This window comes from Euleptes europaea, chromosome 1 (genome assembly GCF_029931775.1).
Source record: "Euleptes europaea isolate rEulEur1 chromosome 1, rEulEur1.hap1, whole genome shotgun sequence".
Classification (NCBI taxonomy): domain Eukaryota; kingdom Metazoa; phylum Chordata; class Lepidosauria; order Squamata; family Sphaerodactylidae; genus Euleptes; species Euleptes europaea.
In genome coordinates, this window is record NC_079312.1 from 126,200,331 (window position 1) to 126,228,116 (window position 27,786).

General features: G+C 43.2%; 1 protein-coding gene across 1 annotated transcript in view; it reads left to right on the plus strand.

Annotated features, from left to right (window-relative positions):
* Nucleotides 1-27,786, plus strand: part of QRICH2 (glutamine rich 2) — a 60,688-nt gene that overhangs the window by 15,874 nt on the left and 17,028 nt on the right. Inside the window, exons 6-14 of the mRNA XM_056848342.1 lie at nt 64-334; nt 582-676; nt 13,176-13,291; nt 14,978-15,092; nt 16,498-16,749; nt 20,395-20,517; nt 20,711-20,785; nt 21,512-21,676; nt 23,803-23,924. Coding sequence (XP_056704320.1) covers nt 64-334; nt 582-676; nt 13,176-13,291; nt 14,978-15,092; nt 16,498-16,749; nt 20,395-20,517; nt 20,711-20,785; nt 21,512-21,676; nt 23,803-23,924 — 1,334 coding nt within the window. The remainder of the gene's footprint in view (nt 1-63; nt 335-581; nt 677-13,175; nt 13,292-14,977; nt 15,093-16,497; nt 16,750-20,394; nt 20,518-20,710; nt 20,786-21,511; nt 21,677-23,802; nt 23,925-27,786) is intronic.

Below are 27,786 nucleotides of genomic sequence, written 5' to 3' on the forward strand. Positions count from 1 at the left end.
CAAGATCCATACCTCACAGGAGGCGTTCCCTGGCCTCCTCAGCCTTTTGTGCCTGGAACACAGATGGCAGGCTTCCTGGCAGTGCCACAAGGGCCGCCTCTAGGCGCGACAGCCCCAGTATCACCAGCATTAACCCCTCTGGGGCCTTCAGAGTCTACCACATCTGGATCCTCTTTGGCCCCATCTCGCTATGCCGAGACTGTGGATGCCCTTCGCCAGCTGGCCCAGCTGTCCAACCTCTACTATAATTTAATCGAACGGATCAACATGCTGGACCAAATCAAGTGTAATTATGCTGATCTTCAGAGGCTGCAAGACTTCCTCACCCGTGCAGGTATGGATTGCAGATGCACCAGGTATTCTTCCCAGAGCTGTTTGGCAAACTGCCAGGACTTATTAGAGCAAGATTTCCCAAAGTGCTGGCTACCCATTTTTTGTTTGTAGGATTAACCGGAAAATATCACGCTATGCTTGCCAAAAAAGTTGGGGATTGGGATGTTGACCCTGCCCTTTGGGGCTTGGGGGTCTCTCAGCTATGTTTGATTTGGTCATTGTGATTCTCTTTTCTTGCTTCTGGGTAGTTGATAGGAGCCTTGCCATCATCCCACCCAACCTTAATGAACAACTCGCTGCACTGAAGACCATGGAAGACAACGTGAAAGCTGACAAAGAGAAGGTGAGGACAGCTTGTTTCTATGCTTGCATCAACAATTTGTGCAGTCTGATTTTCTCAAAAAGAAAAGCCACAGAAGCACCATGTTCATCTGAATGACTTCTATGCAGTCCCACATTGGGACTGTGCAGGCGCAGGCCAGCCACGGATAAGAATTGTTAGCTTCTAGCAAATTCCAAAAGAGTGCTCCCCCTCCCCTCGGGGCATGCAATCTCCCCGCCCCTCGGTCACATGACCCAAGGAGGAGGGAGCACTCTTCCCTCCAGTTCTCTTTCTGCCGCCACGGAGAGAGAATGTGCTTACCTTCGTTTGTAGCAATGGAGGCTAAGTAAGTTCCACCGTTTAAGAAATGCTCTTCTTGTGGGGCGAAGGTGGCAAAGTCCGATCCTCACAAGGAATGCCTCCTTTGCCTGGGAGAAGGCCACGTTTCCTCTTCCTGTAAGAGCTGTGGCAAACTCACGGCCAAAGCTCTCAGGGAACGTTCTACCCGCCTTATCTCCCACCTTTACAAAGAGTCCCTTTGTCCGCAAGAGGACTTGCCTGACCGTCCATCTGGTAATGTAAAGTCTTCTGACGGGGCCCCAGTTGGTGAGTCCATTGGGGTTCCCTCTTCGAGGAAGCCATCCTCAGTCGTTCTTCGACCGGCGAGGTTTATAGCCCCGGGCTCCCAAGATGGCCACGGCTCGTCAAAGCGTGTTTCCCGCTCCAGGTGCCCCAAGGGGAGGACAGCTTGTTTCTATGCTTGTATCAACAATTTGTGCAGTCTGATTTTCTCAAAAAGAAAAGTCCCACAGAAGCACACGTGTGGTGGATACTGTTCAACAGTAGCAACCAGTCAGGTTGCTGTTGAGACTGGCCCTGATGAGTCCTTCATCAAAGGCTAAAAAGCCCTTGAGAAAGCCCTGTGCCCTGCCCCTGCCTTTTACTAACAGAAACCAAGGCTTGAAGGCTGGCAATAGTGTGGTGGTTGCTTAGCAACTCCCACAAAGGCCGTGGTAGAGGACATTAATTTCTTAAAGGTACAGGTGCTGCTTCTGTTATTAGTTTGGTTCAGTTTTATTGCATGAGGCCAAAGGCCGTTACAAAGAATTGACAATAACAAGTAAAATACTGTAAAACTGGATTAAGGCACTATTAAAAGTTAAAAACAGTTTAAAAATCATTTCATTAAAAAGAGGGTACCATATATGTCAACAGAAATTAGGTCTTTAACTGACCTGTGCAGACACTAGCGTGGCTGGATTTTCTCTGCAGCTAGAGGGAAAAGGGCCACCTTGTGAGAAACCTCTGGCTCCACATCTCTCTCTGTGTGTTAAGTGCCGTCAAGTCACTTCTGACTCATGGCGACCCTATGAATGAAAGTCTTCCAAAATATCCTATCTTTGACAGCCTTGCTCAGATCTTGCAAATTGAAGGCTGTGGCTTCCTTTATTGAATCAATCCATCTCTTGTTGGGTCTTCCTCTTTTCCCGCTGCCCTCAACTTTTCCTAGCATGACTGTCTTTTTCAGTGACTCTTGTCGTCTCATGATGTGACCAAAATTCGATAGCCTCAGTTTAGTCATTTAGCTCCACATCTACAAGGAGAAATAAGGTTTTCTCCATCATGGTGCTTAGGCCTGAATTAGCCAAGATTGTGTCTAATTTTTTTTGCCTTGGAACTGAATAAAGTGGGCAAACCAACAAATAATGACACGGGTCTTCCGATTCTAAACCTCTACATATACAGAGGCACTAAGCAACTGGTATTTGGCCATAACGTCTTTCAAGCATGGCAGTTTGCATTGTTTGAAAGTGGATGGATGTAAGAGCTGAACGTAGTTTAAAGACGGAGATCTTGGACAAGTAGTGTGCCCTAGAATGGTTCAGTTTAATTAGTTTGTACCAGGTTGAAAATTGGGTTCCTGATATGACTTGCCTGTCAAGAGTAGCACTTCTTTCTTAAAGGCAGAAGTGCTGCTTCTATTATTATGTGGGGGTTTTAACCACCCAATGTTTTGGGTTTGCTTTTCTTTCCTTTGTTTTTAAGATTTCAGATTTTTCTGCAAACCTGGGGCTTTTATCAGGATTGTAGAAAGATCTGTCTTCTTTGTTCATGGCTCCAATCTCCAGATTTAAGTAGCCACAGATGGGGCCATGTTGTAGCTACAAACAATCAGGATGGCTTTATAGCAAAGGTAAAGGTCTTAAGGCTGAACAACCTACATGTTGTGGGAGACATGAGGCTGCTTCTGAAAACAACATCCCTCTTGAGTTCTCCCTTATTCCATCTTCATATGTTGTCCACTTTGTGATGCAGTCAGCACTCTGACCCAAGCTGTTATCGTCCAATCAGACTTTTGTCTTGCTTAGGCAAATTGTAGTCCTCCTACTTATTAAAGAGGCTGTTGGACTGGGTTGAAAGTAATGACATCCTTTGCTGGGACAGATTGGCTTTAGAAGGGGTTGGTCTGTCACGGACCACTGTTTAGTTCTTTTCCATCTAGCCGAGAAATATTCCTCCCCCCGAAATGGCACCCTTTATGTGGGTTTTATGGATCTTAAGGGAGCTTTTGATACCATCCCGAGGGAGAGGCTATGGTTGAAACTATCAAATTCTACTATGGATAGGAGGTTACTCTGGCTTATTCAGCAATTTCATACTGACCTCACAGCTCAGGTTCGCTGTGGCAACCAAGGAGAACTAACCGAGCCCTTTGAACTGGTCAAGGGAGTTAGACAAGGTTGCTTACTTGCTCCTCTCCTGTTTAATCTATACCTGAATGATATGGCAACCAATTTCTCAGAGTTTTGCCACCCCCCAAAGCTTGCAAGTCATCCCACCCCAATTCTACTCTATGCTGACGATGCAGTTCTCCTGTCCCGCACAAGAATTGGTTTGAAAAAATCTTTGCAAACTTTTTCTGAGTACTGCTCTAGGGAAGGTCTTAAAATAAACCATCATAAATCTAAGATTATGATCTTCACTAAGAGGAGAAAAATGCCTCTTTTTCGCTGGGTATTAGATGGCTTCGAGGTTGACCAAGTCAAGGAGTTTGTTTACCTTGGCATTCTGTTTTCCCATAACCTAAATTGGAATGCCCATCAAAAAGCAGTGTCCAACAAAATTAAACCTGGGGTTGGTGCTGTTGTCACCTTTTTTCACACCAAAGGTGGCAAATATATTCCAGGGGCTATTCAGGTGTTTAACCTGAAAATTACTCCAATTATCCTCTTTGGTGTTGCCATCTGGATAACAGTCATCAATGAATCTATAGATCGTCCACTGCTTCAGTTCTTACGAAAACTCCTAAATGCCCCTCGATGTGTTGCTGGCGTTACTCTTTGCTCCGAGTTTGGCCAAATATCACTTGAAGCTAGGGCGTGGTTGGCCGCCTTTAAACTACGCCTTAAACTGTGCTTTAGCACTGAGGGGTTCCTAGCTTCTCTGAAGCATGACCCTTTTAAATCCTCATGGCAAAAAATCTTAGATGAGAAACTGTCGTTGGGCTTCTTGCAGGATATGTTATTAGAGCTTGGGAAAACTGAAGCTTTTACCAAAATTAAAAAGTGCATTAAAGAGCTCGATTATAACAGCACTACTTTTCGTGCTCATCGCGTCTGTTCATCCCAGTTCTTCGGAATACCCCCTCCACGTGGTCTGCCTGCCCATACATATTATCTGACAACTCCTCGTCTTTGTAGAGCTTTTTGCTTGGCTAGATTGAATGCTAACCCTTCTATGGTAATGCAGGGCAGAATTCTGAATATACCATACTCAGACAGGATCTGCCCTTGCTCTTCTGGCTCTATTGACTCATTAGCTCATGCCCTTTTGGAATGCCGCTTTTTCGAGGAACTTCGATTGCACTATATTTCCCCCCTTTTAACATACAAATCCAATGCCTCTGTGACTGACATAATGCCTTTTTTACTAAGCGATAGGGACCCCAAGGCTACATTGTCAGTGGCAAGATTTGTTTCAGTCCTTATATCCCTCCAACACAAGATATATGCTGCTCAAGATCAATTGATCAAGGAGCTTCTAAGGGATAAAAGGGGGGGGGGAAGGAAGGACTTTGTGATGCATAATGTGCATTTTACCACCTCCGGTGATACAGAACTGGGATTTAAAAATGTACATTGTGATGATGTCACATTACTGGGGACCAGGAATCAAGAAGACTCAACAAACAGGTCCCAATTTGGGCAGCAGCTTCTCTTTTTTTCTCAGTCACTGATTAAATTATTCATTTGAACTTGGTTAGCCATGCCTTCTCAAGTAACAGCCCCAGCTCTAATTTTGTAACTATATGTTCTGTGTGATGGGTGCATCAGAAATCTAGGGGTTAAGTGGCATGTCTTATGCCCCTGTCTTTAAAAATTAACAAAAATACAAACATATTTTGATTTTTTCTCTGCCATCCCCTTTTCTCTTCATGCACATTCCCTCTCTCGCCCAAGCACTTTCTCCTCCCAGAGGTCCATTCATCTCGAGCTCATTCACCATGATTCGCTGATTGCATAGTGTGAAATAAACAGAATGGGTTTTGGAGAGGAGAGGGCAGCTTTAATGGCAGGTCTTGTATGAATTGTTCATTCCCCAATCTGGACTGTATCAAATCTGCTTTCTTCTTCTCCATTCCAGGTCATACTCCCCTATTCTCGTCCTGGGGTTTCAGATCTGGGCTGAGTTAATAATTCAATCAGAGGAATCAAATAAGGCATCGCCCGAGGCTACTGGGTTACAGTGGGCTAACCCAATTTATCCAGAGTTAGTGTTGTGGGTCAGCCTTCTGACAACTCTTCAGACGAGGAGGAGCGTCAGCAGGCTGACCCACAATAGTCAGCTTCATCCCACTTCCTGTCACCGTCACTTCCTGGTTCTTGCTCTGTTACTAATTTTTGATCTGCTCATTCATCCTGGTTTCAACCATGCAAGCTCATCGCCCCTCTTTCTAACCAATCCATCAATTTAAGATTATATTCAACTGTGATACAAGTGGGCATTAATCCCCTGAAGCAGGCCTTACCTGCAATAGGGAGATAGATCACGATGGGTAGCTGTGTTAGTCTGTCACTAGCAACAGAAAAGAGCAAGATTTTTGGGGTGGAGCCTGAGGAGGGTGGTGTCACGGTTCATGCCTTTCAGTGCCTAAGCTCTTAGAATGGACTCCTTCCTGAGAAGGAATATGTTATCTTATTCAAATAGACACCTACTGAGCAGGAATCAACATTTCTTACCTAAAGTAAGCTTTTTCTTGAGATGCGCCAGTAAATGTATGAAAAAGGGACATGATTGTATGTATAACTAAAACACATTTATTTTACACCACATAATATATGCTTTTATAATGGTTACAAAGTCTTAAAATATTATATAAGTTTAGATATCATCTGTCTTAAACATGCTCACGTTGCAAGCAATCTGTGATAATCTCTATGCCTCTATGAAAGAGTTCAGACCTTAAACCTGTAATATTATTTCATTCAGGAATATGTCAGTTACAGAAATCTTGTAAAATATGGTTAGTATAATGGAAAAAGATTTGATATGGTTAAGAGCATCTTAACTCAAATAACATAAAACATCATAGTAATACAGAAGACATACGATACCCCGTCGTGTCATCTGCAAACCTTCTCAACCTATATATCAGGCTTTAGAGAGATCTGAAAGTTCCTGATTCATATTCGGGATATGTTAACCTTTTTGGTCTTTTATATGGTATTTTAGTATTGCAATGTCTTTGCAATTAATGTCTTTGCTGTGTCTTAGCAAAGGTTAGAGAAATCTCAGGTTCCATGAGTTTATGTAGAAATTGTATTTTAAAGCATATTTTCAGTCCATGCCAGGACCAAGTCCATGAAATCATAGAGAAATCTCTCGGTATTCTTAGCCTATGAAAAGGTCTCTGATCTATGTTAGGATCAGGGATACTTATGGTATGTGCATGCTATCCATGTGTGTGTGTTAAGTGCTGTCAAGTCGCTTCCGACTCATGGCGACCCTATGAATGAAAGTCCTCCAAAATGTCCTATCTTTATTCAGATCTTGCAAATTGAAGGCTGTGACTTCCTTTATTGAGTCAATCCATCTCTTGTTGGGTCTTCCTCTTTTCCTGCTGCCCTCAACTTTTCCTAGCATGACTGTCTTTTCCAGTAACTCTTGTCGTCTCATGACGTGACCAAAATACGACAGCCTCAGCTTAGTCATTTTAGCTTCTAGGGTCAGTTCAGGCTTGATTTGATCTATAACCCACTGATTTGTTTTTTTGGCAGTCCACGGAATCCGTAACACTCTCCTCCAATACCACATTTCAAAGGAATCTGTTTTCTTTCTGTCAGCTTTCTTCACTGTCCAGCTTTCACACCCATACATAGTAATAGGGAATACGATGGCATGAATTAACCTAGTCTTGGTGGCCAGTGACACATCGTCACACTTCAAAATCTTTCCTAGAACCTTCATGGCTGCCCTTCCCAGTCTCAATTGCCTTCTGATTTCTTGGCTGCAGTCTCCCTTTTTGTTGATGGTGGAGCCAAGGAATAGAAAGTCTTTTTTTTTATTGAGTATTTTTTAAACAGAAAAAATATAAACAAATTATAAACAAAAAACAGTACAAAACAAACATTTTGAGTAACACAAAATACAAAGTACAAAATACAAACTCAGAAGGGTATCAATATATCTTACTTATTACAATCTTGATTATAAAATTTCTAATATTCGGAAAAAAAGATACCCCTCCCCCTCCACCCACCAATAACAGTGACCCTTCACCCGACTTCCGTAGCGGTGTCTAGTCAATTTTTAATATTAAAAAATACAAAGGTATAAAATTACTCTAATTTCTATAACTCGTTAATTATAACCATAAAGTCCATTTTTGCCAGCTTATCCCAATATGTGGCGGCCTTTGACCAAGTTTGTTTAAACTTTCCCATATCTTTCCCATGTAGGAAATCTGTTAGTTTGGCCATCCTCATATATAACCATAATTTCTCACTCCAGATATTAATTGAAGGTTTATTCGGTTGCTTCCAAACTTTGGCTATCCCAATTCTTGCAGCAGCAAAACTATACTGGCAAATAATTCTGTCATTATCATTCATATTTTTTGGTGGTGTTCCCAATAAATAAAATAATGGTTTTCTTTTCACTCTACAATTAATCAAATTATTTGTTTCCCTCACAACCTTCTTCCAAAAGTTTTTAATTTTTTTACAAAACCACCATACATGCATATATGTACCTCTTTCTTTCCCACATTTCCAACACAATCCCCTTTCTTCTCTATTCATTTTGGATATCATCACTGGTGTTATATGCCATCTATAAAACATTTTATATAAATTTTCTCTAATTTCATTAGTTATTGTGAATTTAAATTCTCTCTTCCATAGATTTCCCCATAGTTCCAAATCTATATTAAAACCTAGCTCCATCATCCATTTAATCATAATTGGTTTAATTCTTTCATGTTCTAAATTAATTTTCATTAATAATTTATACATTCTACCTATCAATCCTTTGTTTCCTTTTATTAATATTTTCTCTAATTCCGATTTATTTTTGTTAAATCCAAACTGATTATCTTTGTTAAATATATCCCTTAATTTATAATATAAAAACCAATCTTTTATACCAAGTTCTTCCCTGCTTTTTAAAACCCATGTCCCTTCTTTCCAATTAATAATATTTCTATATATATCCATCTCTAAATTCAACTGGATTCCTCTTCTCATAAAAGCTTCCACTGGATTGACCCATCCCGGGGTTTTATTTTCTAAAATCTTTCTATACTTTTTCCATACTTGAAACAATCCAGCTCTAATAATATGGATGTTAAAATCTCTATTTACTTTTTCTTTCTCATACCATAAGTAAGCATGCCATCCAAACGGTAGATTATAACCCTCAAGTTCTGATAATTCAGTATCCTCTAGCATTATCCAAGATTTCAACCATGTGAAGCATGATGCTTCATAATACATTTTTAAATTTGGTAAACCTAATCCCCCTGTTTCTCTTAATTGAATCAAATTATTATAAGCTATTCTGTGTTTTCCTTTATTCCACAAAAAAATTAGAATATCTTTTTTTCAAATTTTAAATATTTTAATTATTGGTAGATTTTGAAATAAAAAAGCATCTTTGGTAAAACCATCATTTTAACGACTGAAATTCTACCCCATAATGATAGAGGTATTTTTTGCCAGTTTTTCAAATCTGTATTAATTTGGCACCAAATTTTTTCATAATTATTTTTAAATAAATTAAAATTATTTGAAGTTAACCAAATGCCCAAATACTTTATTTTATGCTCTATAGTAAAGCCAGTAGTTTTGGATAATTCTTGGATAATTCTTGCTGCTGTAAGAGTGTCATATTAACCAATATTTTCATTTTATTTTTATTAATTTTAAAACCTGCAAGTTTTCCATAAACCTCCACCGTTTTTTTCCATTCTTTGATCTGACTAATAGGGTTAGTTAAGAAACAAACTAAATCATCCGCGTATGCTTTAACTTTAAAGTGATTTCTCCCAACCTTATATCCTATAATATTTACATTATTCCTAATCTTTCTCAATAAAACTTCTAACGTTATTATAAACAGTAGTGGTGAAAGAGGGCAACCTTGTCTGGTGCCCTTTTGAATTTCAAATTGTGATGTTAAATCTCCATTTATCAACAGTCTAGCAGATTGGTAAGTATAAATCTTTCCAATAACTAATTGGAATTTTTTCCCCAAAATCCATATATTCTAATACTTTTTTCATAAATTTCCAATTTACATTATCAAACTCTTTCTCTGCATCCAAAAATATCATTGCTAGAGGTGTAGTACTAAATTCCACACATTCTAAAAGATCTAATACTACTCTAACATTTTGGCTAATCAGCCTTCCCGGAAGGAAGCCTGCTTGATCATTATGAATAATCTGACTCAATATTTTTTTCAATCTATTTGCCAAAATCACTACAAAAAATTTGTAATCATTATTCAATAGTGAAATTGGTCTGTAATTTTTAACATCTAATAGATCTGAGTTTGGTTTAGGAATTAAAACTATGTTTACTTGTTTCCAGGTATTTGGAATAGATCCGTTCTGCAAGCAATTATTCATCACTTTTAAAAGATATGGAGAAATTTGTTCCATAAAAACTTTATAATAAAATGTTGTAAAACCATCTGCACCTGGTGCTTTATTCAATTTACTTTTACCTATTGCTACTTTTAATTCCTCCATAGTTATATTGGCATCTAATAATTCTTTATGTTCTTGTAAAGTTCCTGTCCATTCAAATTGGTTTAAATATACCTCAATTTCTTTTTCTGAAACCTCTCCTTGTCTATATAAATTTGAGTAATAATCTATAAAAGTTTCTACAATTTTTTGTTTATCCATTATAACTTTACCATCCTTCTTTATTATTATGGGTATTTTCTTTTCCTTATTTTTAAGTTGCCAAGCTAATAATCTACCTGGTTTATTTGCATGTTCAAATTTTTTTTGCCTATTATACATGATTTTTTTCTATTTCCGCGTTTATTAGAAATTAATATTGATATTGCAAGTTTTTAATCTTATCCCTCTGTTCCTGTTTAAGCAGTTTAGTTTGTGCTTTTCTCAGCAGACTCTCTTCTTGTTTAATTTGTTCTAATAATTTCTTCTTTTTACCTTCTCTCTCTCTATACCATCTCGAATTTTGTTGTATTAATAAACCTCTTATTATTGCTTTGCCTGCATCCCATACAATATCATCCGATGTCTCTTTATCGATATTTTCCAAGAAATAGTTTTGTATGTCTATTTTCAGTTTGTCCACAATTTTCTTATTTTTAAGTAAGTACTCATTCACAACCCAAGATTTATTTTTTTTAGTACCTATATTGATTCGAAGCAATAACGCATTATGATCAGAAAACACCTTGGGTAAAATTTCAGGAGCATCCGATAAATTTATAATATCTTTAGATAGCCAAAACATGTCTATTCTTGAATGGGAACAATGTCTCGAATAAAAAGTATACCCTTTTTTATTACCATTCATTAATCTCCATATAGCAAACATTTCCCATTGATCTATTATATGATTAAAAATACCAGGTAGTTTACCTTCAGATTTACTCTTTTTCTTCTTTGTTGACCTATCCAATCTGGGTTCTATTACCCCATTAAAATCTCCCATCCAAATCATTTTTTCATTGGCATGTTCTGCCAGAAATGATTTCTGATTTATATTGGTTGCATAAATACCCACTAAGATTATTTTCTGAAATCCCATTACAATTTCCACAATCAAAATTCTCCCATCTACATCTTTATACAAAACTTTAGGTTCTAGTGCTAAAGGAACATACATAACAATACCATTAACTTTTTTTCATTACACGCAGTAAATAGTTTACCCATTCTTATTTGCTCCAACCTGTTAATACTCTTTGGCACTATATGTGTCTCCTGTAAACAAAAAATATTAGCTTTAGACCTTTGTAGATGGTAAAATACTTTTTTCCTCTTATTTGGTGAGTTCAAACCATTAACATTCCATGATAATATTTGTAGCATTTTTATTATTAATATAAAACCCCTACTTAAGTTTTCATAATTAATTTTCTTCTTCCTTTTAATCCTCCACATTATCTTTCTCTCCCCCTCCCCACCTATCCCATTTTTCCCCTTTATATAAATCAGCCAGCTCCTCCCTCGTCTGAGGATGATGCCCCCCCAGTTGCTTCTTCTGCCTTTTCTTCTTCAGTATGGTCCTTTCCCTCCAGTTCTTTTGAAAGTTGACCTGATGGCTTGCGTAGCTCCCCTTCATATCTTCGTAAGAATTGCTCGGCCTTAACAGTATCTGTAAACTTGAATATTTTGGCCTTGAAGATAAAAGAAACTCCTTGAGGGTATTCCCATCTGCGTTGTATTCCATTATATTTCAGTCTTTCGACAAACTCTGCAAAGTTTTTTCTTTTCCTCAGAAGCCTCCCAGGGATTTCTTCCATCAATTGTTAAGTGGATTATTAAAATGTTTATTCAAGATTAGGTCATGGTGACTTCTTGAAAAAAACTGAATCAAACAATCCCTTGGAACTTTATTTTTTGTAGCATAAGCAGAGTTCAATCTGTAGGCTGTTATTATCATACCTTCCACAACTGCATCATCTTCCTGTAAAAAATCAGCCAACAATGTCTTCAAATAGTTTCTCAGGTCTGTACATTCCAGTTTTTCTCTAAGGCCACGTATACGAATCCAAGTTTCCTTTATCTTCAATTCCAACATTGCAGTATGGTCATCGCGCAGTTCGTTGTGTTCTTGGGAGGCTTCCAGTGACAGTTCAAGAGCATCCACCTTTTTTCTGGTTTCTTTGAAGTCCTTTGATTGTTTTTGAACCTTTACATCAAGCTTATCCTGTTTTACTGTCAAAGATGAGATAGATTCTTGAAGTGTAGTAATAGCCACTGCATTTTGGTTTAGGCCTTGCTTAACAGATTCCATCTCCTGCTTCATTGAGACCACTTCTTGTTTGACTTCTGCCACCTCCTGTTTAACTGATGTCACCTCCTGAAGTGTTTTAGTCAAGAGTTCTTGTAAAGAATTAAGAGTGGCATCAGGTTTTTTAGTCATCTTTGCTGTTATTGTTGTCTCTGTTCCAGGAGAAGAAGCTGGTGAGAGAGCTGGACTGGTGACTGAAGCTCTTCTTTTAAGTTGTAACGATTGTTGAATCTGAAGCTGTTTGGTCTCTTTTATTAAAACTTTAGGATGTTTTTCTATGTCCTTCTTTGTCTTCTTTATCTCCCATGGAGAAACCTTAAGATGGCTGCAATTGTAATCCAGGGGAAGTGGGGGGGGTGAGATTTATTATTTAAAGCATCAGTTCAAAACACTTCTCAATGGAGCTTCAAAAAATAAAAATCATCTGGAGAGATATAGCACAGTTTATCATCATTCAGTTTTCCATTGCCAGCATTTCACTCACTCCCAATCCTATTTCAGCTCTTTCTCAGGATTGAAATGGCACAGCTGGAATTTTAAATGCACAGTAGTTTTGGCAAAAAGCCAAGTCCTTTATGTAAACGTTAGCGAGTATAGAAAACAAAATCCAGAATATTTCTCTTTGTTATAAAAGTTGATAGACACCCCCGTGAGTTGTTAAAGTTGATATATATAAGAGAAAAAAGTCTTTGCATTCCCGTGCCGTTTTGCGCCGTCCTCCCAGACTCGTTAGTTTCAGTGGCGCCGGCTCTTTCGCTTTCCCTTCCGAGCACCCACCTCCGTTTTGCAGCAGTTGGCGCATCCAGGTTGGGACGCGAGCCGGCAGCCCTATCAGCTTTCCCTCTTCTTCAAGGGGAGCCGCGTAGATGTCAGGGGGGGTTTCCTCCCCCCTCTCCGCTTTTTGGCATGGAGTGTGGTCTTCGCGCTGCTGCGGCGCTCGGCACCAGAACCGGAAGTCTAAAGTTCTTGAAGGCAACCATGAAATTTGGGCTCCTCATTCTTCCCAATTGTGATTCTAGATAGACAAGATTCAGAGAATCGTTGAAGGAGAACTGGCGGCAGTGCAAATCCCAGAGACGCCAGTGGAGGGAGTTTCGGGAACTGGTCCGATCAACATGCAGATAGGTTATCTCAGGTAAAAATAGGAAAACGAAGCAGATAAGAGGGAAATCTAATCTCAGCTTCATGGGTTAGCGCCGTGACTTGTGGCAGCCCTCATCCAATTGACCACTGTGTGTGTATTGTGGAGTTCACATGCAGGCAGTGGGATGGAGAGCCCCGTAGTGTTTTTAATCTCATAAAATCATTACAAGAATAGGAAGAGTGCATCAAAAACAGAGCCCCATACATCTCGACCCATTTATCTGTGTTTAGATCCATGGAAGCCCTTGTCTTCCTCAGTTGTGTAACTATAATTGTTTTCCCCTGTCACTTCAAGCTGACTTATGGTGACCCTGTAGGGTTTTCAAGGCAAGAGATGTTTGGAGATGGTTCTTCATTACCTGCCTCCGCATCACAACCCTGGGATTCCTTAGTGGTCTCCCATCCAAATACTAGCCAGGGCTGACCCTGCTTAGCTTCTGAGATCTGACAAGATCAGGCTAGTGTGGGCTGATCCAGGTCAGGGCTTTTTTCTTTCTTTTTTTGCTGTCAAATCACAGCTGATTCACAGCGACCCTGTAGGGTTTTCAAGGCAAGAGACGTTCAGAGGTGGTTTGCCATTGCCTGCCCCCTGCATTTCTTTGGTGGTCTCCCATCCAATGAGTGAACAGACGAGGCTGGGCTGTCCAGGTCAGGGAGTGACCATATTAAGTTCCTGCAAAGCTTTTCCAAAGTATTTTTTGAGAATAAAAATGTGGGATGACTAAAAATTCCATTTTTTCCCAGCAAAACACTGGCTGTTACTGCACTAGGTATTCCCAGCGATGTATCAAGAGTTTGAAAATGTTATAAAAAACATCGCTTTAAAAGGGTTTTTGGATGCCACGGCTAAAAAATGGTTGGAAGACATCTTCACAGCTAAAGGGGCCAAACAAAGTGCGAACAGTATTTTTTATAACAGTTTCAAACTCTTAATATATCGGTGGGAATACATTGAAAGTGTGAACAGAATTTTTTATTACATTTCAAAACTCTTGATACATCGCTGGGAATACCTAGTGCGGTAACAGCCACTGTTTTGTCAATATTCAAATTTTAATTCCCCCCCACCCCTGATGAACTATAAAAAGAAAACTACCTCTTAACACATTTATAGCATTCCTGTGCATGCCCTACAGAATGTTAAAATATCCAAGGAGGTTCTTAGCTGTCCTCCAGGTAACAGGTGCTGATTTCTTTCTAATTCGTTAACTGTTTCAGAAAGGTGTCTAAAAAGGAACCAGCATGGTGTAGTGGTTAGGAGCGGTGGACTAATCTGGAGAACCGGGTTGGATTCCCCACTCCTCCATATGAGCGGCGGACGCTAATCTGATGACCGGGTTGGCTTCTCCACTCCTAAACATGAAGCCTGCTGGGTGACATTGGGCTAGTCACAGCTGTCTTAGAGCTCTCTCAGCCCCGCCTACCTCACAGGGTGTCTGTTGTGGGGAGGGGGAAGGGAAGGTGCTTGTAAGCCGGTTTGATTCCTCCTTAAGCGGTAGAGAAAGTCGGCATATAAAAACCAACTCTTCTTCAAAGATTGGGCTACCCATTCAAAAAAAGAGTATAATTGGGAGGTGAGGCCTGCATGGTGTTTAAAAAGTCACTGTGGACAGATCTGTCCCGCTAATCTGGATAGTTTGGTGCATAATTCTTCTCTGTTGTTGGCTTTGCGGTACAGAGGAACAGTGCAGGAGATAGAGAAAGAACTCAAGGAGCTGAGAGAGAAGCAGGATAAGGGGAAGGCGACATTGGAGCAGTCGGTGACCGAGACTGCTGTCGACCTACAAGAACAGGTCAGCAAGAGGGATCAGAGGGAGTGCAGGCCGTTTGCCCTGCTCTTTATTCATGGCTGGCTACCCAGGGTTCCACTTGGCCCTTCATACCCCTCTCCCTTCTATCATTCCAACGCCAAGCCAAACATTTTATTTAGGCAGGCTTTCAGGGAATGAAGAAGCTGGTGTGTTAACTAGCTTCCTACTTTGCTGTTGTTTTTTATTATTATTTGGGGGTAGTTGTTAGATGTGTATGGTATGTTATGCGGCCTTCTGTTAATTATTTGTTAGCTGCCTTGAATACTATGGCAGAAAGGTGAGCTGTCAATGGTTTAAATCAATAAATGTGGGCATATAAGTGGTTTAAATAAAGAAATGTGATTTCAAGCATTTGCCAACCACATCTTTTCTCCTTGAGACCCTTGTAAGAGGCATCTTCTTGCCCATGAATGGCATAAGTTTACACTGCCAAGCTCCGACATCAAGCAGGTCAGCCTTGTAACTGTGAAGAATATGATTGTCCGAGTTCTCTTAAGTTGGCATCTACCATGCGGTTAGTGCTGCATAACGATGAGGACCAGTATCAGTAACACCGTTTGCTTGATGAGCTTGCCAGATCCGCTTTATAAACTACCCAAAATGTGCAAGCAAAGAAAAAGAAAAAAGCAACCAAAATGATCAGGGGACTAGAGCAACTGCCCTATGAGGAACAGTTAAAACACTTAGGGCTGTTTAGCTTAGCAAGAAGGTGGTTAAGGGGAAACATGATACAGGTCTATAAAATTATGCATGGGATAGAGAGAGTGGACAGGGAGAAGCTTTTCTCCCTCTCCCATAATACTGGAACATGGGGTTATCTACTGAAGCTGGAGGGTGAGAGATTCAAAACAGATAAAAGGAAGTCTTTCTTCACACAACCCATAATTAAATTGTGGAACTCCCTGCCCCAGGATGTGGTGACAGCTGCCAACTTGGAAGGCTTTAAGAGGGGAGCGGACATGTTGATGGAGGAGAGGGCTATTCATGGCTACTAGTCAAAATGGATACTAGTCATGATGCTTACCTATTCGCTGCAGGATCAGAGGAGCATGCCTATTATATTAGGTGCTGCTGCATTTGTCTTGTTTGTGAGCTTCCTAGAGGCACCTGGTTGGCCACTGTGTGAACAGACTGCCGGACTTGATGGGCCTTGGTCTGATCCAGTAGGGCCTTTCTTAGAAATGTCCTTATGACCCCATCAGTGTCAGTGCTCTAAAAGGAGCAGTAATATTTCTGTTGCATAAAGAGAACAACCAAGATTTCCACGACATCAGAAGCTTTCCATAAGAAAAGCCTGGTTCTGCTTCCCTTTTCCCAGCGCAAAGAGACCAAACTGCCGTCAGACTCCCTTAACCAGACTCCTCCTTCTCTCCTCCCTTGCCCGCAGTTAGACAAGCTTAGATCAGTCATCGAGAACATGATGGCCTCTTCGTCCACCTTGCTGTCCATGAGTGTGCCACCTACCCCGGAACCTGGGCTGGCTCAAGTGCAGCAGGGCACATGTGCTGCGTGCAGCTTAGATGTCAGTGAGAAGGTCAGCCAGCTGTTCAAGCGCTATGAGCAGCTGCAGGACTCAATAAACAAGTTCATGTTGAGGCAGGCAGAAGGCAAAACGGCCAGGAAACCCAAGGAGCGGCAGGTAAGGCCACCCCAAGAGCCTGGCTCCGTTGAGCTCAACCTTCCAATGTATACCTGAGGACTGAGGAATGCCTGCGGTAGGTGACATGGGTGGGAGAGCTTTGGACTGGTTTGATGCTAGCGAAGGAGGCCTGAAGGTGGATTGTTTGTGATCTGTGCAGGTGGCTTCAGCAGCCTAATATGCTCCATTCAGTTCAAGCCAGAAAGTTTTGAATGAAGCGCCGGTAGAGAAATGGGAAGAGTGACGGGAGTACTTGAGCGCACTGCACATGTTTGTTTGTTTGTTTGTTTGTTTTATTTCTAGCCCACCCTCAGTCCCTAATCAAGACTGGCCTCAGGTCAGGTCACAACAAATCCATTACAATAAAACTATAAAAATCAGTCCATCTCTTCGTTAAAAGTATTAAAACTTTTTAAAAAGTATTGTGTTCAGTTTTGGGCGCCGCAATTTAAGAAGGATGTAGACAAGCTGGAACATGTCCAGAAGAGGGCAACAAAGATGGTGAGGGGTCTGGAGATCTAGTCCTATGAGGAAAGGTTGAAGGAGCGGGGTATGTTTAGCCTGAAGAGGAGAAGACTGAGAGGGGATATGATAACCATCTTCAAGTACTTGAAGGGCTGTCATATAGAGGATGGTGTAGTTTTTTTTTGTTGCCTCAGAAGGTCGGACCAGAACCAACGAGTTAAATTAAATCAAAAGAGTTTCCGTCTAGACATTAGGAAGAATTTTCTAACAGTTCTTCAATTTTCTAACAATTTTCTGAGCGGTTCCTCAGTGGAACAGGCTTCCTCCTCGGGAGGTAGTAAGTGCTCCTTCCCTGGAGGTTTTCAAGCAGAGGCTAGATGGCCATCTATCAGCAATGCTGATTCTATGACCTTAGGCAGAACATGAGAGGGAGGGCATCTTGGGCATCTTCTGGACATGGAGTAGGGGGTCACTGTGTGTGTGTGGGGGTATTTGAGAATTTCCTGCATTGTGCAGGGGGTTGGACTAGATGACCCTGGTGGTCCCTTCTAACTCTATGATTCTATGGAAACAGTAATAATAATAAGTTAACCCATCGATGACGTACAATCAGCAAACCAGTTGCTGGAAGATTCAGAGCAGTTTGGTAGTTGGAACCCACACCATCAATAACCAAAGGTGTGGGAAAACAATAAAGCGGGGAGGTAGGGAGGGCCAGCAATTGATGACAACCTGTGGCTGCCCTCAGCCGTAGGCCTGGTGGAATAAGTCCATCTTGCAGGCCCTGTGGAACTCTTTAAGGTCCCACAGGGCCTTGATGTCATTAGGGAGGGAATTGATGGGACTGGGGCCAGGGCTGAAAAGGCCCTGGCCCTTGTTGAGGACAGTCGCACACTCCTAGGGCCGGGGACCGCCAGCAGGTTGGTATTAGTAGAATGCAGTGTTCTATGGGGTGGTATGCCAGGTACAGGTCTGACCTCAGTTTAATGGCCGCCTGAACACAGCCTTAGAAGCAGAGGCCACCTAAATAAATGTCCAAAAGAGATCAGAAGATCGTGCAATCAAACCTGCTGGCCTTATACATATGTCATCTCTGTATACAAGATTCCTGTCTCTCCCACACACCACCCCCATTGCTGTCCTCCTGCTCCAGAAAGGTGGTGGGTGAGTCTGTGGGACATTCAGAATTTTCTAAGATGGCAGCTCTTCACCTACAACTCACTTGCAAGTAGGCAGGTGGTGTTCTAGGAATGGTTCCCAGCCAGGTCATAACAGCCTTCAAATCATCCCTGCTTAACCAATAGCCTCCTGCCGCCATGTCACATGTAAAAAATGTGCCCTCTGTATTGTCTCAGTGTTTGACTGGTTAGCTTTTCATGCCTCTTGTTCCTTGGGCAGCTATTTCTTAGCTTTCTTCCTCCTTTTGCTCAGCTTCAGTAGGATTTAAGCAGCCTGCTTGGTGCTGAATTGATGCAGTGGTGATAAGACCAAGATCCTCTACTGTTTTGCTCTTCTGTTGTTCAGTGACATGGCCTTCCATCTCAACTTGGATTCGAAATAGCTGAAGGAATTGGGGCAGTTGTTAGTTAAGTTCTCGGAAGATGAAAGCATCTTTGAGGCAACGGAGCCGATGTTTGCCTGAAGTGTTTCTCTGCATTTTCAACTAGACGGTCATGGGAACTGATTGGTCTGATAGCTTTAAAAAATGTGTCTTGGCTTTGAAAGGGTGGGGAGTTAATCGTGGGATTTCTGTCAGGGTGTATTTGAACATCACAAAGAAATGGCAATCGGTTCAAGCCTGAAATCCTCTGGACCGTGTGCTCTCTCCCCACCCCATCCCCATCCCTAGCATGCTGAGCCAAGACTGAAGGCATCCTGGCTTAGGACATCTTCAGTCTGACCACAATTTATTGTGATTCTCAAATCTGAGCACTTCCAACATATTTGTTGCCCCTTGCCCACAAACTGATCAGGATTGGAAGGGGGGGAGTGTGAAAATTGGGATTCTCTTTTTTATTTGTGGACCCTTGACTTTGAGGACATTTCTACATTACTGTCTGAGATCTGTTCTGGAACAACTGGGATTCAACTGTGTGGGCAGGCACTGATCCCATAGGTCCTTATCATGGTATCATCATCCTGCTGGGAGGGCTGTTTGCCAAATCTGTAGAGAAAGCTTATGTGACCTCATGAATGGGTGTGGTTTGGTCAGGCATCCTGGAAAAGCTGCTCCCCTATGGTTATAAAAGGTAAAGGTCCCTTGTGCAAGCACTGGGTCATTCCTGACCCATGGGGTGACGTCACATCCCGACATTTCCTAGGCAGACTTTGTTTACGAGGTGGTTTGCCAGTGCCTTCCCCAGTCATCTTCCCTTTACCCCCGGCAAGCTGGGTACTCATTTTACCGACCTCAGAAGGATGGAAGGCTGAGTCAACCTTGAGCCGGCTACCTGAAACCGACTTCCTTCGGGATCGAACTCAGGTCGTGAGCAGAGCTTGGACTGCAGTACTGCAGCTTACCACTCTGCACCCTTATGGTTAGGGTAATATTAAACAGTCCTTCTCATAGGGAATACAGTATGGTTACAGTGGCTAGATATGAGCATGTAAACCTGTGAAGCTGTCTTATAGCTAGGCTAACCATATGTACCGTTTTGAATGGTACGATCCCTTTTTTGTCATATTTCCCGGCTGTCCCGTCTTTTTAATTAAAATGTCAATTTTGTCCCATTTTGCACCTCATTACACTTCCAACATTGGTTTCCTTCAGTTCTGACACTTCTTATGCTGCATGCAGGCATGGCTGGGTAACTTCTCATAGAAAAAGTGCTCCGATCAGGTTACACTAATATTACATAACTCCTGAGCTGTTTTTGCCATCCCAATGTCCCATTTTTGTCTCAAGGAAATATGGTCAGCCTACTTATAGCAAACCAGGCCATAGTCCATCTAGCTCAGTATCGCCTCTTCTTATTGGCAGGAACTCTCCAGAGTTTCAGGGGAGAAAAGGTCTTCCCCATCACTTTTGAACTAGAGATGGGCCCTTTGGCATGCCAAGCTGTGCCTACCGCTGCACAACAGAGCCCCCTGAAAGAATAATTGATTCAACCCATATTCTCTCTCAGGATTGCGCCCTGTTACTAATTGAGACCTTCATTGCTTTATTGGTTCTACAAACAGGAGGAAGAGTTGCTGAACAACATCCAAACTACCATCCTGCAAGTTCAGGAAGACTGCGAGAAGCTGAATAGTACGACAGGCACTCTCGTAGACGATCATCGCCAGAAGCAGAAAGAGATCAGTGTAGGTGATTTTGATGCACAGTTAGCAGGGTGATACCTAACATCAAATGAAGGGGACACTCCTGGTAGATGCCATGAGCATTCCGGGTCTCAGTGCTGGATGACAGTGGTGCACATACAAACCATCCATAGACTGTGCAGGAAACTGAGGCTACCTTTTCAGTCACTAACTTTGCTCCCCTTGTTCTTTACAGATGTTGTTCAAGTCCCTGGAGAAGCTAGAAAAAGATAAAGCTGACAAAGACCACATTGTGATGGAGATTGATGTGGTAAGGAGTGGAAGTGGGTGTCCCATTGTAGTTGCGCACATCCAGACATGGCAAAGGGCTCCTTTAACAGAAGGCCGTGCATATAGTAGATGGAGGCCTGGGTTCTGCTCCCAGCTTTGTAACTGATCTGCAAAGCAGCCGTGCAAAGCGTCCTTCCTCTTCCTTCATTCATTCATTCATTCATTCATTCATTTCTTTCTTTCTTTCTTTCTTTCTTTCTTTCTTTCTTTCTTTCTTTCTCTTTCTTTCTTTCTTTTTGCACAAGGATGCTGATCCTATTCTTCCTGGGAGGGCTAGGGAAATTCAAAACTACATGTTCTTCACACAACGCATCGTTAAATTGTGGAACTCCCTGCCCCAGGATGTGGTAATGGCTGCCAAGTTGGAAGGCTTTAAGAGGGGAGTGGACATGTTCGTGGAGGAGAGGGGTATCCATAGCTACTAGTCATGATGCATACCCATTCTCTACAGTATCAGAGGAGCATGCCTATTATATTAGGTGCTGTGGAACACAGGTGGGATGGTGCTGCTGCAGTCGTCTTGTTTGTGGGCTTCCTAGAGGCACCTGGTTGGCCCCTGTGTGAACAGACTGCTGGACTTGATGGGCCTTGGTCTGATCCAGGAGGACCTTTCTTATGTTCTTATGTACTGGAGGGCAGGAGAGGGGCATTGTTTGTGACACAGATGGACCCAAAGGTCAGCCCTCTCTCGTGTCCTCCTTTCCAGAAAGCAGATAAGTCTGCCCTGGCTGCCAAGGTCAGCCGCAACCAGTTTGATGCCACCACCGAGCAGTTGCACAAGATGATGCAAGAGCTGCTAAACAAGATGGCTGGGCAAGAACAAGACTGGCAGAAGATGCTCGACAAACTCTTGATCGAGATGGACTCCAAGGTAAGCCAGGGATGGGGGCTCCTCAGTCAGTCACAGCAGCGTGGCCAGTCAGGGCAAGCGGAATTACCTGGCCGCCACTTCCCATGTCTGTGGCTCAGTGCTGTGATAGGCGACCGGGACGGCACAAACCCCTCACCACCCCCACCCCCGCTGGACTCATAAGCACTCGTTGCAGGAAACAAGCAGTGCATCTTGCCTGGCTTGCACTAGTCCCAGTGACCCGGGTGGGCCTGTCAAGGCGCCTGAAGTGCGCATTATACATGGCTCTTGCTTATGCATATTGTGGAGACTGGATGTGCAGCACGTGGAAGTGCCCCTCTGCTGACTTGCCAGCTTAAGGCCAGCAGACCGGTGACAGGAAATAAAAGGTTTTTCTGGCTCCAAAGGTTTTCTCAGATCTTTTATACAGGGATGTTTCCCCACGGTCCCCCCTGCCGACTGCTTCGGGGCTTTCTTTTGATTATGCATGCCTCTTCCGACCATCAGAGGTCGCCTTGCTCTCCCCACCCGTTTTGCTTGTGTTTTCCAGATGTTGTTTTAGCCAGAATTTGGAAAATGTGGGCAAAACATGCGGGGAGAGCAAGGTGACCTCTGATGGAAGGAAAAGGAACGCATAATCAAAAGGAAGCCCTGAAGCAGTCAGCGGGGGTGACCGCGGGGAAACGTCCCTACATAAAGGCTATATTCCTCCCCAGGAGCCAGCTGTGGTCACCTGCACACACTAACAGAGGGTCGGCCCTTTTAGAAACAACATGATTTACAAATTATTGGAATGTATGATATGGCAGTTTGCCCAGTCTTAAATGTGTGATATTGCATGCAGTGAAATAAATCTCCCAAGAAGTATGTTGCAAAAGTAAAACTATTCGAGTAGATTCAGTTCACATTCAGGTTGCAGTCAAAGGGAGAGAGAAAAGCCTTATCTAAAGAGTATTTTCCCTTTTCACAAGTGGGCAACTAAATCTGGTATCATGCACGTGGACGTATGAGGGCATTGTTTCTACAGGAGAGATGTGTGACTCCATGAAGAGCCATGATGAGAATGGAGAACAAAGGTGTCAATGCAGAGTTGCATTTCACGCCCATTTGGGGCACCTATGACCCCATTGGAGGCCTTAACAAGCTGGTCTGGGGTTGGCTATCCCTGTTTCCTCTCTGAACAGTACTCACACGAAGATGGCGGCAGTTTGTTCACTAGGCTTTAAATAGACACTTCCAGACAAGGTCGTCAGTAGGGTTGCCAACCTCCAGGTACTAGTTGGAGATCTCCTGCTACTACAACTGATCTCCAGCCGATAGAGATCAGTTCACCTGGAGAAAATGGCCGCATTGGCCATTGGACTCGATGGCATTGAAGTCCCTCCCCTCCCCAAACCCCGCCTTCCTCAGGCTCTGCCCCAAAAACCTCCCACCGGTGGTGAAGAGGGACCTGCCAACCCTAGTGGTGCAGCATTGAATTCTCATTGTGGCTGCAGCCTGTGAAGGAAGAAAGGGTGGCACCTGTTCCAAAATGGCAGGCACGCTTTCTTTCTCCTTGCAAATGACCCGTTTGAAACTTCCTTCTATCCTGAAACATTCTGCTCTTATGTGCCATGATGATGAAGAAGTTGGTTTTTATATGCCGCCTTTCTCTACCACTTAAGGAAGACTCAAACCGGCTTACAATCTCCTTCCCTTCCCCCTCCCCACAATAGACACCCTGAGGCTGAGAGAGCTCTAATAGAGCTGTGACTAGCCCAAGGTCACCAAGCTGGCTTCATGTGGAAGAGTGGGGAAACCAACCCCTGTTCACCAGATTAGAGTCCGCTGCTCATGTGGAGGAGTGGGGAATCAAACCTGGTTCTCCAGATTAGAGTCCACTGCTCTTAACCATTACACCATGCCAGCTCTCATGTTATGGAGAAGATGGAGAGTCACGTCCTGTATGCAGCAGAGCTGCAGGGAAATGTGGAGGCAACTATTGGAGGAAGCAGCAGACAAGGCCTAACTTGTCTCTAGAGTCCCCCCTGGAACAGTTTAACTGGCTGCCTAAGCTATACCCTCTCTAGTGGTACTATGAACCCAGGCTTGGCCTCAGCACCTTGGAGATGCGTTCTTCTTCTGATCCTCGTGCCCTGTCTTCACAGTTGGACCGCTTGGAATTGGATCCGTTCCGACAGCAGCTGGAGGAGCGGTGGAAGGAACTCCGGAAACAGCTCAAGGAGAGGGCGCCCCAAGACGAAGGGGACGAAGCTGCTGGGATACGGAGGTAAAAAAAAATATCTGAACATATCTCATTTTGTAAGATTATGACATCAGCTGGCAGAATTGTTTTGGTTGTAACATCCATCAGCGTGGCTTTCTCCCATCATCTTTTCCACATGGTTATCATGTTTTAAAATGTTGCTGTATATGGCAACGCACAGTACTTAAATCAAAATCCCCTTGATTTAAAGAATGTATTCTTTAGTCCCTGATAGTACAATCCTAAACAGCTGCATCCTTGTCAGAACACGAATGGGTTTAGGATTGCAAAGTCAGAGCATGGAGAGATCTCATCCCGAGGCCCTGGAAGAGACAGTGCCAAGCAGCCCTGGCACTGCTGACCTATGACCCATGGGTCCCCAGCCTCATTCATGGCAGTCGGAATGCTTAGAAGCAAGGCTTTTCATGTCAAACCAGGGTCATAGCTGGCACCCTGACTAACACTTTGAGGGGATTGCTTGTGTCTGTTTTCACAGCATTCACATCTGGCCTTTCTCCCACCATGGAGGTCAATGCATGAGGTTCCCAGGTGGTCTTTCATCCAGGTCCCATCCTGCTTAGTTCAGCGAGGCTGCTGGATTGCTTCCTTCCTAACCCGCCTTAGGAGTATACTCAGTGTACTCAGGGGTATGCCTCAGTAACCCTTATACTGGCTGGCGTGAGTGTGGGGGGTGGAGATATCAGCCCATTTCCTTGACTAGCCTGGACCATGTTTCATTCTTCTCTAGGCTTCTGGTGCTTGCTTTTTCACAATGAGGACCATGAGTTCTGCTCCATCCCATCCCAACACAGTTAAATTGTGGAACTCCCTGACCCAGGATATGGTGATGTCTGCTAACTTGGAAGGCTTTAAGAGGGGAGTGGACATGTTCATGGAGGAGAGGGGTATCCATGACTACTAGTCAAAATGAATACTAGTCATGATGCATACCTCTTCTCTCCAGGATCAGAGGAGCATGCCTATGATATTAGGTGCTGTGGAATACAGGCAGGACAATGCTTCTGCCGTCATCTTGTTTGTGGGCTTCCTAGAGGCACCTGGTTGGCCACTGTGTGAACAGACTGCTGGACTTGATGGGCCTTGGTCTGATCCAGCATGGCCTTTCCTTATGTTTGAGCCAGGGTGGTGTAGTGGTTAAGAGCGGTGGTTTGGAGCGGTGGACTCTGATCTGGGGAACTGGGTGTGATTCCCCACTCCTCCACATGAGCAGCAGACACTAATCTGGTGAACCGGGTTGGTTTCCCCACTCCTCCACATGAAGTCAGCTGGGTGACCAGGGGCTAGTTACAGCTCTTAGCCCCGCCCACCTCACAGAGTGACTGTTGTGGGGAGGGGAAGGGAAGGTGATTGTAAGCCAGTTTGATTCTTCCTTAAGTGATAGAGAAAGTCGGCATATAAAAACCAACTCTTCTTCTTCTTATACCTTGGGCAGGTTTCTGTCTGTTCCATCCATAATTTTCAAACTTCTCACCTGCTTGTGTTTCTGAAGTGTTTTTGTTCCCTTCTGCCTTAGCCTGCCAGTTCTAATGCAGATTGTTATGAACACCTCTTGGTGTAAGAAACACATTATGTATTCTTACTCATTATACATTCCTTACCTGCTGCCATACCATTAGGTTGCCTAAAAGCCTCTCCATTTAGAGTAGACATTGTTTTGAATATAGGAAAGTGCAAACAGAAAAAATAATGGCTTCGAAGTGCTGGAAGTGATCTCCTCTGTAACACTATTATCAGTCTTGTTATTTAAAGGCATGTTACATTACAATTCAAAGAGCACTCAAACCAATGTGCAATAAACATCCATCCCTAGATTAAAAATCCATGAAAACAAGAATTGCAACAATATTAAGAATAATAAAAGAGCAATCTACAACATATTGTCGAAGGCTTTCATGGTCAGTGTTCATTGGTTCTTGTAGGTTATCCGGGCTATGTAACCGTGGTCTTGGTATTTTCTTTCCTGACGTTTCGGCAGCAGCTGTGGCAGGCATCTTCAGAGGAGTAACACTGAAGGACAGTGTCTCTACAACATTTGCTAATCGACAGGTGGCAATATTAACAAACAACTTCAAGAATATTGCATTGACAACCAAAAGAGGACAAAAAAGGCAGATCTTCTTGGCAAGGTGGTCCACCACCCTGCTCTATGTCTTTTCAGACCCTTAGTTAGCATTGTAGAATGTTACAGGTACAGCCCCGGTAGGGATGGGGGAAGCCTGAGTGGTCCCTTTGGTTCTTTAAAAACCAGGAAACACCTATGTCGTACCTGCCAATGGGGTATACACATCCTGCAAAGAAAGAAAGGAGTAAGAATGGTAGTGAAATGGTTGGGAATTGCGGGAAGGGAAAAAGAAGGTAGTAGTGTACTGATTTATAAGGGACTCTCATTGAAAAAGCATGCTTTACAGAACTAAAAAAAAGCGCGGTGTAGTGGTTAAGTGCGGTGGTTTGGAGCAGTGGACTCTGATCTGGAGAACTGGGTTTGATTCCCCACTCCTACACAAGTGGCAGATGCTAATCTGGTGAACTGGATTAACAGATGCTAATCTGGTGAACATGAAGCCAGCTGGGTGACCTTGGGCTAGTCACGGCTCTCTCAGCCCCACCTAGCTCAGAGGGTGTCTGTTGTGGGGAGGGGAAGGGAAGGGAAGGTGATTGTAAGCTGGTCTGATTCTTCCTTAAGTGGTAGAGAAAGTCAGCATATAAAAATCAACTACTACTACTACTACTACTCTTCCTCTTCTTCTACTTTATTTATAGCCCACCTTTCTCACTGGGACTCAGGGTGAACTACAATACATAAAAGCAATGCAAGCAGATAGCATGAGACGTCCAATAATCAGTGCATAAAAATACAATCTTAAAACAAAAATAAAGAAGTGCATTGGCATATAGATGGCAGAATCGTGTCTCTTGTTTCCAGTGATGGTATGGGAGCTATCCAGTAGGGCCTGGTGACAGTCACATCAAAAACTTACATGCTTCTACCACAGGAGAGTTGGATGAGGCCATGGCTCAGTGGCAGAGCATCTGCTTGGCATGCAGAAGGTCCTAGGTTCAGTCCCCGGCATCTCCAGTTAAAGGGACTAGGCAAGGAGGTGACGTGAAAGACCTCTATTTAAGACCCTGGAGAGCCTCTGCTGGTCTGAGTAGACAATACTGACTTTGATGGACCCAGGGTCTGATTCAGTATAAGGCAGCTTCATGTGTTCATATGATGTGCTAGTGGGAGCTGGGGGTTGGGAGTGGGAAGAGTAGTATAGTATTGCAGCAGCCTCTGTTTGAAGCTTGAGCAGGTGTGCGTAGCCCGCATAAAAACACTGGAGTCTCATCAGCAGGCATCTGTAGGCCTTCTGGCTCCCTTCTGGGTGACATGTACCGCTTTCTTGACCTTTCAGATGTCTGTTGACAAGGAACAACCCACAAGTCATAAATGGGTATTGTTTGTTCCCAGTATTGCAAGTTGTGTCACCTGTATGTCACCACCAGAGGGTGCTGGTGCTTGGTGTGTGGGCCCGTGGGGTATGCATCGCTCACCTGCATTGCACTCTGCCTTAGAAATGCTACTGGGCCGTTCCTGCCTGCCGCATCCCTGCCAGGCGGATGGCACAATGAGCAACCCTGTACAATATGCCCATTATGCGAGAAGCAAACCAGATCCGGCAGCGAGGCGGCTCCCCTGCCTGCGCTCAGTTCTGCAGGTTGCACTGCCTGTAATTTTTCTTTCGTTTCTTGAACCAAACGTTGCGCTGGAAGGAACGGAGAAATAAAACGCAAACAGACCCTGGATGACGAGAAGCATGCTTCCCCATGCAGAGAGTTGCATGCTCGCCTATTTCCAGCTCTGCCTCCAGGGTGATCCTGA